Source organism: Cyprinodon variegatus, unplaced genomic scaffold (genome assembly GCF_000732505.1).
Source record: "Cyprinodon variegatus isolate N-32 unplaced genomic scaffold, C_variegatus-1.0 Scaffold991, whole genome shotgun sequence".
Lineage (NCBI taxonomy): Eukaryota > Metazoa > Chordata > Actinopteri > Cyprinodontiformes > Cyprinodontidae > Cyprinodon > Cyprinodon variegatus.
The window spans coordinates 254,799-270,261 of NW_015151444.1; the positions used below are offsets into that span (position 1 = coordinate 254,799).

At 37.4% G+C, this 15,463-nt stretch overlaps 3 protein-coding genes across 3 annotated transcripts in view; 1 reads left to right on the forward strand and 2 right to left on the reverse strand.

Annotated features, from left to right (window-relative positions):
• The window catches only part of LOC107100598 (rhodopsin kinase-like), a 4,852-nt gene extending 2,898 nt beyond the window's left edge, over positions 1-1,954 (forward strand). The window contains exons 4-7 of the mRNA XM_015399141.1: positions 59-142; positions 533-657; positions 759-960; positions 1,132-1,954. Of these exons, the coding sequence (XP_015254627.1) occupies positions 59-142; positions 533-657; positions 759-960; positions 1,132-1,421 (701 nt within the window). The 3' untranslated portion in view covers positions 1,422-1,954. The remainder of the gene's footprint in view (positions 1-58; positions 143-532; positions 658-758; positions 961-1,131) is intronic.
• A 58-nt stretch (positions 1,955-2,012) lies between these two features.
• On the reverse strand, positions 2,013-5,235 carry LOC107100599 (protein-lysine methyltransferase METTL21C-like). Its single transcript, XM_015399142.1, has 5 exons — positions 5,185-5,235; positions 4,952-5,074; positions 4,622-4,785; positions 4,138-4,255; positions 2,013-2,726 (listed from the first exon to the last, which is right to left on the reverse strand). The coding sequence occupies exons 2-5, from the start codon at positions 5,067-5,069 to the stop codon at positions 2,329-2,331; spliced, it is 798 nt and encodes a 265-aa protein (XP_015254628.1). The 5' UTR covers positions 5,070-5,074; positions 5,185-5,235; the 3' UTR covers positions 2,013-2,328.
• Positions 5,236-9,198: 3,963 nt separating this feature from the next.
• Positions 9,199-14,774, reverse strand: LOC107100601 (ABC transporter F family member 4-like). The gene is made up of 6 exons (XM_015399145.1): positions 14,721-14,774; positions 12,805-13,872; positions 12,480-12,562; positions 12,247-12,381; positions 11,936-12,038; positions 9,199-9,512 (listed from the first exon to the last, which is right to left on the reverse strand). Exons 1-6 carry the CDS (start codon positions 14,755-14,757, stop codon positions 9,442-9,444), a joined length of 1,497 nt encoding a protein of 498 aa, XP_015254631.1. The 5' UTR covers positions 14,758-14,774; the 3' UTR covers positions 9,199-9,441.
• Between the last annotated feature and the right edge of the window lie 689 nt (positions 14,775-15,463).

Genomic DNA, 15,463 nt, shown 5'->3' on the forward strand with positions numbered 1-15,463 from the left:
ATATATATATATTGGTATTTTATTTAATCAGATAATACAATCTGATTGTGTTTAACAGGTAATGTTCGTATATCTGACTTGGGTCTTGCTGTAGAGCTAAAAGAAGGAAAAACGATGACTAAAGGCTACGCTGGAACACCAGGTAGGTCCTAATGCCAATAAATCAACTCAGGCTTTCTTGGCTGCTTTTAGGGTTGGTCATTTTTTTTATTTTTATAAAAGCAGTCCTTCTATATTTTTTCTCCACCTCTTACAATATTAGTTTCTTCATAAATAACATGGCCTTTCCTACCTGCCATATGTCCCAGATGCAAAAATCACACATTTATATGAAAAAATAAATAAATAAATTATCACACTTGGGAGCTCTCCATTGTTTTCCCATATACCAAATCTGACACAACATCGTAGTGCAAACAGATCCACCCTTCTGTTCAGATGAGCTACCAGGACAGGACTCAAAAACACACAAAAAAGTTTAATCTTAAAATATATATTTTAAGATTAAACAGTTTTTTTCTTCCTCTTGCAGGTTACATGGCTCCAGAGATGCTGAAAGGAGATAAATATGACACCTCAGTTGACTACTTCACCTTGGGGGTTACTTTGTACGAGTTCATCGCAGCTAAGAATCCATTCAGAAACCGAGGAGAAAAGGTTTTATTTTATTACAGCTTAAGGTGTTAAAATATGCAAAAAAATGTTTGAGTTAGGATGATAAATCATCTGATGACTTTTTTTGTGTGTCTTCTGCTCAGGTTGAGCGAGAAGAGATGAAGGAGCGCATGCTGAACCGTGTGGTGACCTATCCAGATAACTTCAGCGAACATGCCAAGTCTCTGTGTGACGGGCTGCTGGCCAAAGAGGTTGGCCAGAGGATGGGCTTCAAGAACAACTGCTGTGATGAAATCAGAGCACATCCTTTTTTCAAAGATATTAACTGGAGGAAACTTAATGCAGGTACACATTCATTATTTATCATGTATGAAGCACACGCTTCCTTTTATTTATTTTAGAAGAGTCACTATAATCAACCAAACAGTTTATTAACAAATGCTAATTATAAAGCAGGAGGATAAAGATACATTTTTGTTCCAGCTTTAATGCATTTCTCTTTTCTCACCGTCTCAGGTATTGTTCCGCCTCCTTTTGTTCCTGATCCTAAGGTGGTCTATGCCAAGGACCTGGATGATGTTGGCGCTTTCTCCTCTGTGAGGGGCGTTACCTTGGAGGATCCAGATAAGACATTTTTTGACGAGTTTTCTACAGGCAACATCTCGATCCCTTGGCAAGAGGAGATGATTGATATGGGAATTTATGGAGAGCTGAACCTCTGGGGCCCTGAAGGCACCGTCCCAAATGATCTCCGCAGAGAGTCCATCCTAGAGCAGCCAAAATCCTCCACCTGCTGCATATCGTAAAGATGCTGGAAAAATGTTTATCCGGAACTTTCTAACTACAGATGGGAAAAGTTTTGAACTGTTTTCCTCAGTGGAAATGTGGAGAACAGAATAAAAGCGGAGCTTGGATTTGAAGAGGACTTCATTTAGTTAATAACATGTAATTACAAAAAACATAACTTCATTTAATGTGTTCATGTGCTGAATTGATACTATGCTTTTAACTCCAATACACTTTAAAAACCCCATTACTGAATTAAGATTTAGTGTTGCTGCATCCGGTGCTGCCAGTAACTTTCTAAAAATACACTTTTGTTTTTTTTTTTTTGTTCATACTGCTACAATAGAGTATATGCCACCTATGTTAAAACATTTTCTTTCTTTATGTGTGATAAAAATATGATTTTACTGCATGCTCCAATGTCCAGAAACCCAAACTTTCATGCTTTTTTTTCAATATTTCTTAAACCTTTATTTATTAATCAAGCACTTCAATGAATAATTATGATTAAAGCACTTTGTTGGGTCAGTATTTTGTGGGGTAAATAAAAACAATAGGAGACTAATTAACAGCAAAGTGATTTATTTTTCAAAAATATATATTGTTCAGATGTAGGAAATGTTTAAAGTTTCAAATAAAAAAGATTATTCATATGAAAAATTGTGTCAGGAACTTCGCTTTTGCATTAACTAATATTTGTACCCCATCAAGGAATGTTATGCAATCACATATTAAAACTGGAAGGGTGCTTGGAACGTATCTGTGTCCTCTTTCATGGGTTTTAGTCATTCAGGGACATTTGGTTTAATTTTATCTAATATTACTGGCAGGTTTAGCATTTTTTTTTCTTCTTTCTTGATTTAAAGCATCAAAAGAAAACAAAACTTAAATGTAGGGAAGTTGTAACAGACCATAGATCTTATTTCTTTACTCCCTTGATGTGGCCTTGAATATCCACACATTCTCCTGCGGCAGCTCAGCAAGCAGTGTCGTGTTAAAACGACTTTTAAAACACTCTATGAACTGTAGATCTGACTGGAATCTAATTTTGTTCGCCCAAAGCAGGGTCGTCCCGCTGCCCGGCCTGCAGAAGTGGAGCATAGTGTTCAGTAGTTCCTCTAGGAAGTTATGGTGATACACCACATCGGCTGCAAGCACGTAATCGTAGTGGTAGGATGGGAATGGGAAGTTTCTTTCTAGGCCTTGACCCCAGGAGAGGGCAGCCACCTGAGGGATGTAGCGGGATCGACCTTTGGTATTCTGCCGAAGGTTGAAGGACAGATTAGACAAAATGTCTGGTAGATCAGTAGCTGTCACCCAAGCACCTGTTAAAGAGTCACAGTCAATAAAAGACATCAGAAATCTGGCATAATCCATTTGATTCCATCCATCCATCCATCCATCCATCCATCCATCCATCCATCCATCCATCCATCCATCCATCCATCCATCCATCCATCCATCCATCCATAGACAGGCGGGTAAATTGTTTTTTAATAATTTTTTAATCTCCTGAACCACTGCATTCAGACTGTTCAGACCAAAGGTATTAGACTTGGAGGAGCTGGGTCTAATCCGAATCGCTACAGCCTGAAGTTGCCACCTTAAGGCTCTCAAACCAGACTGTATTTACCACTCTAATGCCAGTCCAGACTGAATCTGTGATTATCATATAATCAGAGAATAAAGGCAGCCCCAATGGAATCCAAACACACTGAGAAATAACACAGGTACTCCAGATCCAAAACAACAAATGGACTAGATAACCAAATGTGCTCCACTGTTCAATGGGCACGATGAAAGTCAGAAGCCTTCCCTTTCATCTGATGTGAGGTTTTCAAGGAACCAAGAACAAACAGCCCCTGCGTGACTGAGAGACCCTCAATAGATGGCAGCAACTCTCAGCTCCTCCAATACCAGCCAATCTTCCATGCTATACAGGAGATCTATGGATCAACTATGACCGCCCAGATCTTTCATCATCCTTGACCAACTTGGTGTCCATCTTGGAGCCTTGTAATTTCCTCTGCCATTAATGGACCTGCCTTCTGAGTCATTAGACCTCAAGCATTAAAAACATGCTGATCAGATTGTAGAGATTCTTAGGCTAAACCTTTTACTGCATGAAATCATCCTCAGTTCACATTAGCAGTTTCATTCTCTGAGTCGAATGAATTGTAATTTTAAAAGAAAAGAAGTGTGCAGAACCCCAGAAAGCAAGTGGGTGGAAGGGTTCAGGAGATATACAAAAAATCTGGATAACTAGCACTCTGAGATTCTCTATTGATTTCATGTAGCTGAAATGCATACTTGCCCTTTTTGAATTTAGATAGACATTGGAGAGCTGGTTATCCAGATTTCTTTGCCTTCTCAAGAACTTATCTGACCTTGATAATCCATGTTTCCCCAAACTATTAAAAGGGGAATTAATTACTAATAATAAACTATCAAAACAAGAGTAAACATATTTTCTATTTCCAGCCTGTTACATTAGTTTATTGTATTTTAAAGATACTATTATGTTAGTTTTTATCTCAAACTTTTAATCTTAACTAAAAAACAAAGAAAAAAAAAAAGCAAAACTAACTTTAATAATCAACTCCTTGGTTATAAATTATTCTAAATTGTAGGATTAATTCTATTTGGTGAAATAAGCAAAATTTTCTCCAAATATTTCAATATGAAATAGCAATGTTTTAATATAAAACAGTTAATATGAGGCAAAAGCCCTTTTACCTAACAAGCTTGCCACTATGGAAACTAAGCCAGTTCCAGCTCCAAGCTCCAGCACTGCTTTGTCCATTAGGTTTATTTGTTGCTGGTTGTTTTCCAAGAACTGACTCAGTGCTATTCCCTGTAAAAAGAGACAAATCTTTTATTTTTTCATTGATTAGAAGAGGCGATTTATGATATGAGTCTCTAGGGCAGCTGCTCAGGGCATTATTAGAAACGGGAGGGAGCAGAAAAACATAAGATAAAGAAATTAAAATGACCTGTGCTTGTTAAAGAAGTTTTTAAATTGTTTTTAGACATCCTTCTACAAATTCATGTTGAGGTTAAGATGACTTTTTTCACTTGCAATGTGTCTGGCAAACATCTTAGATGATATACTCTTTTAATTGGTTGGGGGGCAGCTGAAGGTGTGCCAACTCAGGGCATCATTCATGCAAGAACTAACTCTGTTGTCTACTGATTTTTCAGAATAATGTAAAGCTCTTACCCCGGGCCAAATCAGTGCTCCATATGAGTCCATAGATTCCCGGATGTTGATTTCATGACCTGCAAAATTAAACGACTCCTTTCCTAGGGCATAGAAAACACTCGGCTCCCAGATATTCCTTCTGTCCAGGCCCTCTCTTCTCATCATGTCTTGGTCTTGTAAAGCTTTTTCACAAGAAGTCACAACAGATGCATAAGCACTGATGATATCGACACCCTTTATCTTTAATAAATTAAATTATGAACACAATTGCTCTATTTTTTCCAGATGCAAACATAAGCTAAAATGCAGAGGATTTAATTTGATCAGATCATTTCCAGTTGAATTTACCCTGATCATTTGTCTCATCCTTCCTCTGTAGTTTCTTATCCTGATTCATTTCATCATTTCTACTGGTTTCTGAATGTTTTGGCAGGAAAGGTTGGTGGGCTGATAACCGTCCTTCCATGACTTCTGAATAATGAGAAATATTAACATCACAGAGAAATAAAAATATTAAAAATGCTCAGAAATCACATGCACATTCTGAGGACATTGGCGATCCCAGGAAATGTCAGACATACCTGCAGAAAGATGGATCGTTCCTTACTGATCCTTGTTTTGTTACAGAGTGTGCACCTTTGTAAGCTGTGCACGTGTCTTTATAGAGATGGGGTTGTCTGCTGTTTGTGACCCGCCTCTGAGAGAAGCAGGGGTCTGTGCCATTCGGGCTGCAGACTGAGACCCCTCCCATCACTTTAACAGTAACTTCTCCTGCAAAATGCTATATCCATATACATGTCCAGTATATGGACATGTATTAGGCACCATCCCACCTTTTCCAATCCATCATACAAATTCTTCCTTCTTTTATTTTCTGGTGTTTTAATCTTTTATGCAACTGGGGAAAATGTTCAGTATTTTCCTATTTTTCATCCAGAGCCAACTTGGTTAGCAAGTGTAAGGCTACCAAATCAAAGTATTTGATAAAAAGGATACTTAAATATTATGTAACTGATTCTTAGATCTGATATTTAAAATCAAAGACAAATCAAAATGTAAACTTATATGCATATTTTGAAGACTACGCTAAAAAAATAAAGACAAAAAAATATAAATGAAAAATAAGAATTTCTGCAGAGGAAACACTTTTTCCAAACCCGTTTTCCTTTTTACATAAAACATATTAAACTAGTACCACCAGTGAAAATATTTAGTCCTTATTGTGTATCATCTTGACCTCCATATATCATAATAGGTTTAAGAAAACATGTTTACCAAAATAAGAACACCCATGTTGACATAAAATTGTAAGCATTTGCCTCTGGTTAGATGATTTTAATATGATTTAGTAACCCTTTCAGTGAAGTACTTTGAAATTCAAAATTTCAAGGCAAGAGTGTTTTTTGGAGGACAGAAAAATACCTATTACTTTTGTAACATAAAAAACAGTATTTTCAAAATTAAAGTCAAGATAATTAACAAAAAGGCCACTTTCTCTAATATTGTAGAAAAATGCCAAAAAAAGGACAGAAACAAAGAAACAAAGACTTTTTTTGGTACAACATAACATTAAATGTATGAAACAGGATTTTCCTCTGAAATTAAGTATCCAGATTCCTCTTAAATGTCTTAACTGATGGATGAAATTTTGCATTAAAATCCATAAACTCTGGCTATGGTGGGGCCTAACAAGCATTAACCAATCTACTTTGCCTACTGTTGAAAGTGGATTAGCTACCTGGTAATCAAACATTTTGCGTATGTGTCCCCGGTAGGTTAATTACATAAGCTCCAAGCGTAACTCTTGTGCTGTTTGGCTAGCAGATTTTTGTAGCTATTGTTTACTGTTTTGTGTACACTGGAGAATCAATGGTCAAAAAGAATCCTAATAACCCTAACTGGAAAAGATCGCCTGTAGTGGAAAAAAGGGACAGAAAGCGGGAGATAAACTGAGGGATAACTTAGCTTATTAAGTTTTTAACTTAATTATGAACTTATTAACATTAAGCAGTGTTAGATAATTGGTGGTGTTCTAAAGCAGCTTTAAGACAGAGGTGAACCTAACAGACCCTGCACATCACATTTGACCCCACCATTTTGCCTTGTTTGATGCCAAAACTGGTTACTTGGGCGATTTTAACCATGTGATAGAATCAATGCATCAAATGATTGTTTAGGAAGCCTGTCCTACCATTACAAATGTAAACCTGTTGTGTTTGTAAAAGCTACTGAAATTTTTAACTGCAAAAGTTTATTTTAGCCAGATTAAACTAAAATGGATTAGTATGAATATAATGGGTTGCATTTTTATTATTTTGCTATTTAATCAAAAATGTAATGATTTTGATTTAGCAAAAATCTTCTCATGGTGTATTTAACATAGTGACAATTGTGAGTACATAAAAAAAGTGCTTAAAGACCATTCGCTGAATGCTGCCTTGGATGTGATTCTGCTGGCAGCACAGTCCGCCCTCCATGAACTACCTGCTGGCCGAGGGTGGACTCAGTGGTAGGATTGTAAGCCAGGCTTTTTAGGTGGGAGGATTCGCAGCATTACGACTGATCGCATAAACCCACGCAGCGAAGCTGGCAGACAGGCGGCAGTGCTGCACGGGGCTGGAAAAGGGCTTGAACTGACAGATGGTGGGCCCAAACAGTGAGTCACTTTCATCTAAACAGCAACACTGATAATCAGTGAAAATATGAGGGGGGATTTCCATTAGAGAAGCACGATCCCAATTGTAGGAATCTATGTCCCTCCTATCCGGTGATCTATAGTCTTTATATTAATCTTGTTTTTTTTTATACTTCAGGTATAGCAAAGCTATAGGAGCTATTTATATGAGTAACAGATAACAGATGACTATCTATTCATGATCTATTATCTCCAGCAGCGGTAAATTTTCCTGGTAAGAGCGAAGTGGAAAGCCTCAAAGAGCTCTTGTGGCATTTTGAACAATAGTTGACAAAAGTCCTTGTCATGTGAATATTGAGAATGGCTGATGAGTGTGTGTGTTTGTGTGATTGTAAATCATGCATTCATAGGTGGAGCAGTCAGCAAATATAACAGCAGGATAAAGACCTTAGAGTTTGTAATCCTCATCTCTGTGCGCAAAGGTCAGGAAAAGATTGACCATGGGTCAGTGGAAAATGAGTCACACAGCAGAATGTAAGCCTCAACAGACTTATAGTAGCTCTATTTGCAGCATGAGTGTGTAAATATATCACTAAATGGGTGTTGATCCCCGGTCATTTAAAGAGGTGGCTGAGGAATCGCATCCAGTGGACAAATGTGCTTCATTACTAGAAGATAGCTGTCAGTTGTCATCTGTTTGGTGAACAGTCCTGTTCACTTTTAACAGTTGCACAAAAACACAGATTTTGCTCTAAGAACAAAGCCCAATTACTTTTAATAAAACTATTGAATTACCTTACCAGAAATACCTCTGCACTTAAAAAATATGTAAAACTAGCACTTTGACAGCCTATGTTTTGCCTGGCAGTCGTTTAAATTATTTCTCAATAGAATTTGACATACAGCAATACCTTATTCTTGAGTTGAGATGATTACACAAGAATTTTTACATAAAGGATAAAATGATCAGCCAGAAGGCTCCTGATTTACTGTGGGATAAAAGGTCCTTTGCTTGACTTTATGGTTCATCATTGTATTTTATAAGGTTCTTGGCGGATGCAGTTAAAGGCAAAACCATGTTTACATTTGAGGTGTTTGTGATCACTAAAAAATGAAATATAAATTTTTGCCTTAAACAGGGAGTCTAACATATACTTTTATCAATAAAGATTTTACTGCTAAAGTGAGTGTTTTGGGCCATCAGAGGTCCTCAGGCAGCTGAAAGTTCACCTCTATCTTAGCCTGGCTTTGCCTTTTCTATCTCTTTTTTTATTTATTTCATGCTTTAAATTAAACCCAAAGCTTTTGATGGCTTTACAATAAAGAAGTCTTTCAGGCAAACATTTGCATTTTATCTTTATTGAAACTTTTATAAAAAACATGCCAAGCTGACATCATAAATGTAGCTCTTTAACAAATCTAAAACAAAAGACTGTAGCTGAAATCCTATTACTCTCCGTTATTCCAAGTTATTTCTTTTTAAAGGGATTTTTTTATTCTTTAGAGTATATAACTTCAAAAACATTGTTTTTTATTTAATGTATGCATAATGAATAATAATTATCAATCACAGTTGATCGGTATGTCTCATGCCTTCCTGACAGTAAATACTGTAGATTTTTCATACCTTGATATTTATCTTTACAGTAAAACATACAGCAGCCTACACATATAACTATATACATATTATTACCTTTTAACTCTATCATGCTAGTATTCACAACCAAATTACCAGTTAGTGTATTTTTCTTCATTTAAGGACTTCTCTATTAAAAAATAATGAAAAGAAATCTAACAACTATATTGTTTATTTCTTTGAGTATGGGAACATGGTTTTACTGGAAGCAGCAAAAGAGCACAACCAGCTGCCACCATTAAATCAAAAGTTGTTTAAATTTGATTGGAGCATACCAACCATGTGACATGACCATGTTATATAATAAAATAAAACACAGCCATCTCTACTGTTGGAGGCAAAAAAATAAAATAATTTTTTTTCTTTAAAGTTAACATTATGCTGACTGACAGACACTGACTGCCTTAATCACACAGGGGGTTGTACTTCATATGAAATGTTTGCCTGTGAATTTATATCTTGATAAGTACAGAATAAAGCAATGGAAGAAAAGAAAAAAAACCCAGCAACCTTTGGATCAAAAACAATCTGGTAAAAAAAAGTCAGGCTGTTGATCTTCCTCTGGATTTATTGAGTAGGATAGGAGCAGATGAAAGCTTGAAGGTTCCAACACGGGAAGTCATTAAACTTTCCATCACCTGAGAAAAAACAAAAACAAAAATAAACTTAAAAAATTTACACTTAAAAGTTTTCTTCTTTTTTTTTTAATACTTAAAAGGGTCATAGAATGATTCTATAGGGTATTTGCTTAAGTTCTCTGAATAGGGTGTGTAACATTGGTTGGGCTGAAAATGGCATATTTGCTGTTCTATGAGCCCTAATGCAAGCCTGGTTATAAGCCCTAGAATGAAACGACAGGTTTTTTTCCTTTTATTGTATGCTCATGAATATTTAGATGAGCTGTGCGCTGATTGGTTGGTTTACAACGAGCAAAGCTGCTGAGCAAAGACACATCATAGCAACAAGCACTCACTCACTGAAACATCAACATTGTTAATATGGTAGGGTGACCAGACGTCCTCTTTTTCCCAGACATGTTCTACTTTTCATTCCTTAAAAAAATGTCCAGTTGGAATTTTAAAGTCATCGACTACAGAGCAGCACGTAGTCGAAACACACCAGGCACATCAGCTCCGGGGCTGTTCCAGGAACCCCAGGCGGGTGGAGGCAGGGAGCCCGCGGGGGACGGAGTGACCAAACCCTACCTGGTGATGGTAGTCTGGACACCGGTGGCCCTGTGCTTCCCCCTGCCTGGCCTACCAGCCCCCAGCTCCCCTCCTCCGGCTAAGGACGGGCGGCTCAAATAAGGCATCATCCCCAAGTTTACGTCAACTCTGGGCTTCGTTTGGATTTGCCCGTTTTATGGTGGAAGTTTAGAATTGTGAGATTTGCAGAGAAAGGAGGTGTCAATGGGTATTGAACTTCTCTGTACGTCCATTTCACCCACTGAACTATCATTATTCATCTATGACAAGGTAAACTTTTTGCATTCTATGACCCCTTTAAACTTAGAATAATTAAACAAAGTAAAAAAAAGCTCCTAAACCATCATGTAACAGTGCAGTGAAAAATAATTTGCCTCTTCATAGATTTCTTCGGGGATTGTTTTTTTTGTTGTTGACATTTTATGAATTTACCTATATCAAAATTCTTTTTTATACAAAATAAAGCAAACCTAAATAATTAAATGGTAATAATATTAGTATAATAATAATAATTCAAATTTGAATTTACTAGCTGAAAACAGTGCAAACCAAAATAATAAAAATAAAACCAAATATCAACTTTTCTCAACATTAGTGGCAGCACCTGTCATCATTTGCAATAACTTGTGATGAGTTTTCTCAGTATGGAGGAATTTTTTGCGGAATTGTTTTAATTCAGTCAAATTCAAGGGGTCTTTTGAGCATGAATTCTTCTGCTTATGGCTTTGTTACTGTAACTCAATTGTTATGGTGACAAAGCTGCCATAACAATTGATTTGAATACTGACTTATGAAACAAATTTTTTACTAAGAAGAGTTCTTAGTATATACTAAGAACTCTTCTCTTTTCTTAGTAAAAAATATGTTTCATAAGAGCCTTTAGTATTCACTCTGGTTGTCTTTGACGCAAGAATTTCTTATTTCATGAACTGAAACATCAATGTTCACAAAAAGCAAACATAAGTACTTTTTTAAAGGGCAGACTCTTCTTCTTGGCACTGTATGATAAGATTACTAAAGCACAAAATATTAACCTTACAATAACACATTTAAACTTCATTAGCCATGAAGACTGAAATCCGCTGCTGGGCAGAATAAATTATTGCTTCTTATAAGATACAAATAATTAGTTAATTAAGCCCTGGAGAAAAATTCCAAAAGGCTGAGGAATCTATTGGCATAAGTTTGTAGAATAAGTCAAACACAGGGAACGTTTTTATACCAGAGGTTAACCTTAGGGAAGAATACGTTTATTTTGTTGTTATACCATTTTGTGGAAGTCAGTCAGACATGCGTCCGCTCTGCCTATTGAAGCCCATATTGATAAGGGAAAAAAATCACTTCCAGAATGACAGATGTCATAATAAGACTTTGCAGAACATTACTTCCTTTATTTTCTTTACATTAAAAAGACTGTTTGGCTTCCCGGCTTTACAGCTACTTAGCTTAAAAAGTTATCTGGATTGAGTTATAAATCATAGTAGACACAAAGGTAGTTTTAAGCACCAAACTGGTTGGTAATGATTGTGGTCATAGGTTTAAACCCCAATATGAGTTTTTAAAAAGGTTTTTTTGGGGGGCACTAGATGCCTTTTATTCATTAAGACACAGACAGAATAAGTAATTTATAGCAATCATTCTTCGGGGTCTAATTTAGTCTGAAGGGTGAGGTCTTCTAGCAGGACCCTGGAGGCTTAGATTCCAGCATGTTTCTAAAAAACGTTTTATATTTTTGAAAAAATTAAAATATTACCAGCCTTAAAATCCCAAATGATTGCAATAAGTGTGAAAGCTAATTTTGTTTTAAAAAACATATGAATCTAAAATATAAATTTGAAGAGCTTGATATTGCTTACCCAGGATTTCTACACAATATTCCACATTTGAAGTGTGATTTGGCTCCCCTGAGAGCCAGTCTTCATAGCTCCAGCGGGACCCATCCAACCAGACAAAGCGCTTCTGAAATATACCAAAGTCCACATGATAAGTTTACTGTTTGCTATTATTTTTTGGAAAATGAACCATTCTAAAGATAAGGCAAAAGCCAACGTTTATCTGCATCCACACAGTACATGTTAACCTGCTGCATACTAAGGAAAACTTCAATAACCTGCATTTTAACAGAGATATGATATGAAATATTGTTCCCTGACTGAGTAATACACACTTCTATTCGTAGTCCTCCAACCCAGGTGCGTGTGTATCCTGAGTTTTGCTGAACCAGACTCATCAGCTGTTGGTGAAGGTGTTGGCTTGTGATGGAGGCCAAGTGGCCACCTGAAAATTGCTCCTGACAAAAGAACTACAAGGAAACACAAACAAAAAGAGAGAAGAAGGGGCATGATTCATGTGATCATCAAACTAAAACCTTCTTGACTTGAAGAAAGAACACAATCATACCTCAGCATCCTCAAATGTCTTACGTTCCCTAAAGAACTGGTGACACTTTCCATCCGTAACAATGCCTGGACAATAGCGCGCCCCTGTGGCCAAATAACAAAAGTGCATCATTTCTCCCACATAAGTGTAAACATTTACTTATTCGTAAAATTCAAATGAAAAAATTATTTCATTTTCAATAAAAATTAATAATTTGACTAAATTAGTTTTTATTTTTCACAATCTCAACCAACACTCAGAAACTGTGTCAAAGTTATATAGATATAATGTAGTTCAATATAAAGCTTTGTTTTAAGATTGTCTAAAATATTTTATCTTCACCTACCTTGCCTGTATTTATCATCTCCCATCATCTTTGGAAAACCTTCTTCCTCCATTGCAGGTTCCTCTAAGAACTGCTCGGGTGCTGCTCCATCCCTTACGTACATCCCCATCTCCGCCTCTTCTGCTGGGAAAGAGTTTTGTGGCAGAGGGACTGCCTGCTGCATCTCTGGGTCGATTGGTTCCTCATCAAGAGCTGCAGTTTCTGGTATGCCATCTGGACTCTGCTCTCCTGCCAGTTCAGGCTCCACTTCCTCATCTGAAACTTGGTCTTCATTCTCTTCTTGGAGATTTTCCTCCCCATCAACCTTATCCTCCTCCTCCTCCTCTTCTTCCTCTTCCTCTGTCAAATGTTCAGCAGGAGTTTCCTCTTCTTCAAAGGCCTCTCTAAAAGCCATTTCTTCCTCTGAGAGCACTGGTTTGCTCACTTCGTCGCCATGGACGTCACCATCATCCAGTGGTTCTAATTCCATGATGGGCATAGGTTTCTTTTCCATGTCTATATGTCTTTCTTCAACTTCCAGAAACTGTTCTGGAGCTGCATTTAACACATGCACCTCTTCTGGTTCTAGCTCCATCTTAACCTCGGTTTCCACCCTAACCTCTGACTGCACCCTAAAATCTGTCTCTTCTTTATCTTCTTCTTCTTCCTCCAGCTCATATTGAGGTTGTCCTTTAACTTCGACTTTGACCTCAGATTCCACCTTCAAATCTGGTTCCTCTATAAGCTCTGACTCTGCCTCTGGTTTAGCTTCTTCCTCTACTGGTGCCTCTGCTGCTGGTTTGGGATCTGGTTTTAACTCTTCCTTCTCTTCAGACTTCATGTCTGTTTTCAGTCCCTGTACCTCTGTAAGGCCTGGCTTCTCTTTGGGCTCAGCTTCAGCCTCCTTCTCCTTCTGCTCCTCTGGATCTGGGTTCTCCTGCTGCTTTTTGGGGCTCAGTAAAACCTGCGGTGCAGGATGCTCCACCACCACATGACCGTGGGCTGGTATCACGTCCCCAACAACTGGGTGCTGGTTTTCCTCTGGATTTTCTCCCACCTTAGATTGAAAATTTGGCATCCCTAGCACCACTGCAAAGGAAACATTTAAACATTTGCAGAAAAAAAATAAATAAACAAACAAAACATGAGATTAATTTAGCAAACGTTATTTGGAAATAAGGCTGTTACATGTTTATAATGCTTAACCTTTTGTATTTATAGTCACTTAACAAACCTCAATGAATGAGAGTTTATGTAAAAAAACAACAACACAAAGTTGCATTATGAATTATAAATATGACGATTAGTTTCCAAATTTTAAATCCAATAAAAAAAAATACTAATCCATTAGTGTGTAATTTAAACCCTTACAGGGTTATCAAGAGGACCAGAGTAAATCTGGAGGAGTTGCAAAGATTCAATGTTCAGATGGTAGAATTTGCAAAAAAAAGGCAACTGTCAGCTGATCAGCTGAGAAAACGATGAATGAGGTGCCCTGTTTAAAATTTGCTACAAGCCACATAGGTGACATCAATTATGTGATAGAAGGTGCTCTTATCAGATTAGATCAAAACTAAACGTTATGGATTACATCCAGAAAGCTGTTTAGCAGAAAACACTGCAAATAGCTCAGAACATATCATCATTACTGTTGTAGCAGCATGCTGCTGTGGTTAGAGGAAGATGGGGGAAGGCTGTAAATATGAGCAATTCCAGTAGAAATCTGCTAAAGCCTTCATAAGACTTGAGACCACAGAGTACATTACACAGGTTAAACAAACATAACTGAGATTCGGAGTTTACTGTCCAAAAGCTCAAAAACTACTCTGAGCAGGAGTTTTTCATGACAAGGGCTTGCATGAGCTCCAAGTAAACAATGCCTTCAAGAGAGGATTTAATCTGTTCCTCTCCTGGAATATTAAACCTAACTTTCTTACCTGTGATGCTCAAGACGAGCAGCAGCAGCTTCTTCATCTTGATCTAGTTGGTTTGGGATACAGATTTAGTCTCTTGGAACACCTCTGTTGTTGTCTCTCTGCTCTCTCTTTTGCACAATAACCTGGCTGTGTATGTCTAATCTTTATTAACAGCACTCATCCTGCCTCTTTTTATTTCCTCATGTCTAGTAAGTCATAAAGCACGTGTAGGTAAAAAAAAAAAAAAAAAAACTCACTATAATCCTGACCTGAATTTGTCCAAGGACCTTGTATTTTTCCCTTTTGTACTTCCTCTTGGCATTGTTTCAGACATGATTATGAGGCTATAAAGTTTATACTTTCTTTATAAGCACAACAATTACATCCATCCATCCATCCATGCTTGTCCAGGGTCGGGTCGCAGGGGTAGCAGCTTAAGTAGTGTGGCCCAGATGTCCCTCTCCCAAGCCACGTGGGCCAGCTCCCCCCGGGGAACGCCAAGGAGCTCCCAGGCCAGCCGAGAAACATAGTCCCTCCAGCGTGTCCTGGGTCTCCCCCTGGGCCTCCTCCCGGCGGGACGTGCCTGGACCACCGCACCAGGGAGACATAAAGGAGGCATCCTAACAACAATTACATTAATATTTTTAATTGATGAAATATAGAAAGATATAAATTCTTGGTATTTACAGTTTTTAAACATCAAGGAATAAAACGCTGTTCGTCAATCCAGAATGCAGGAAATAAAGAGTATTTTTAGTGGTTCT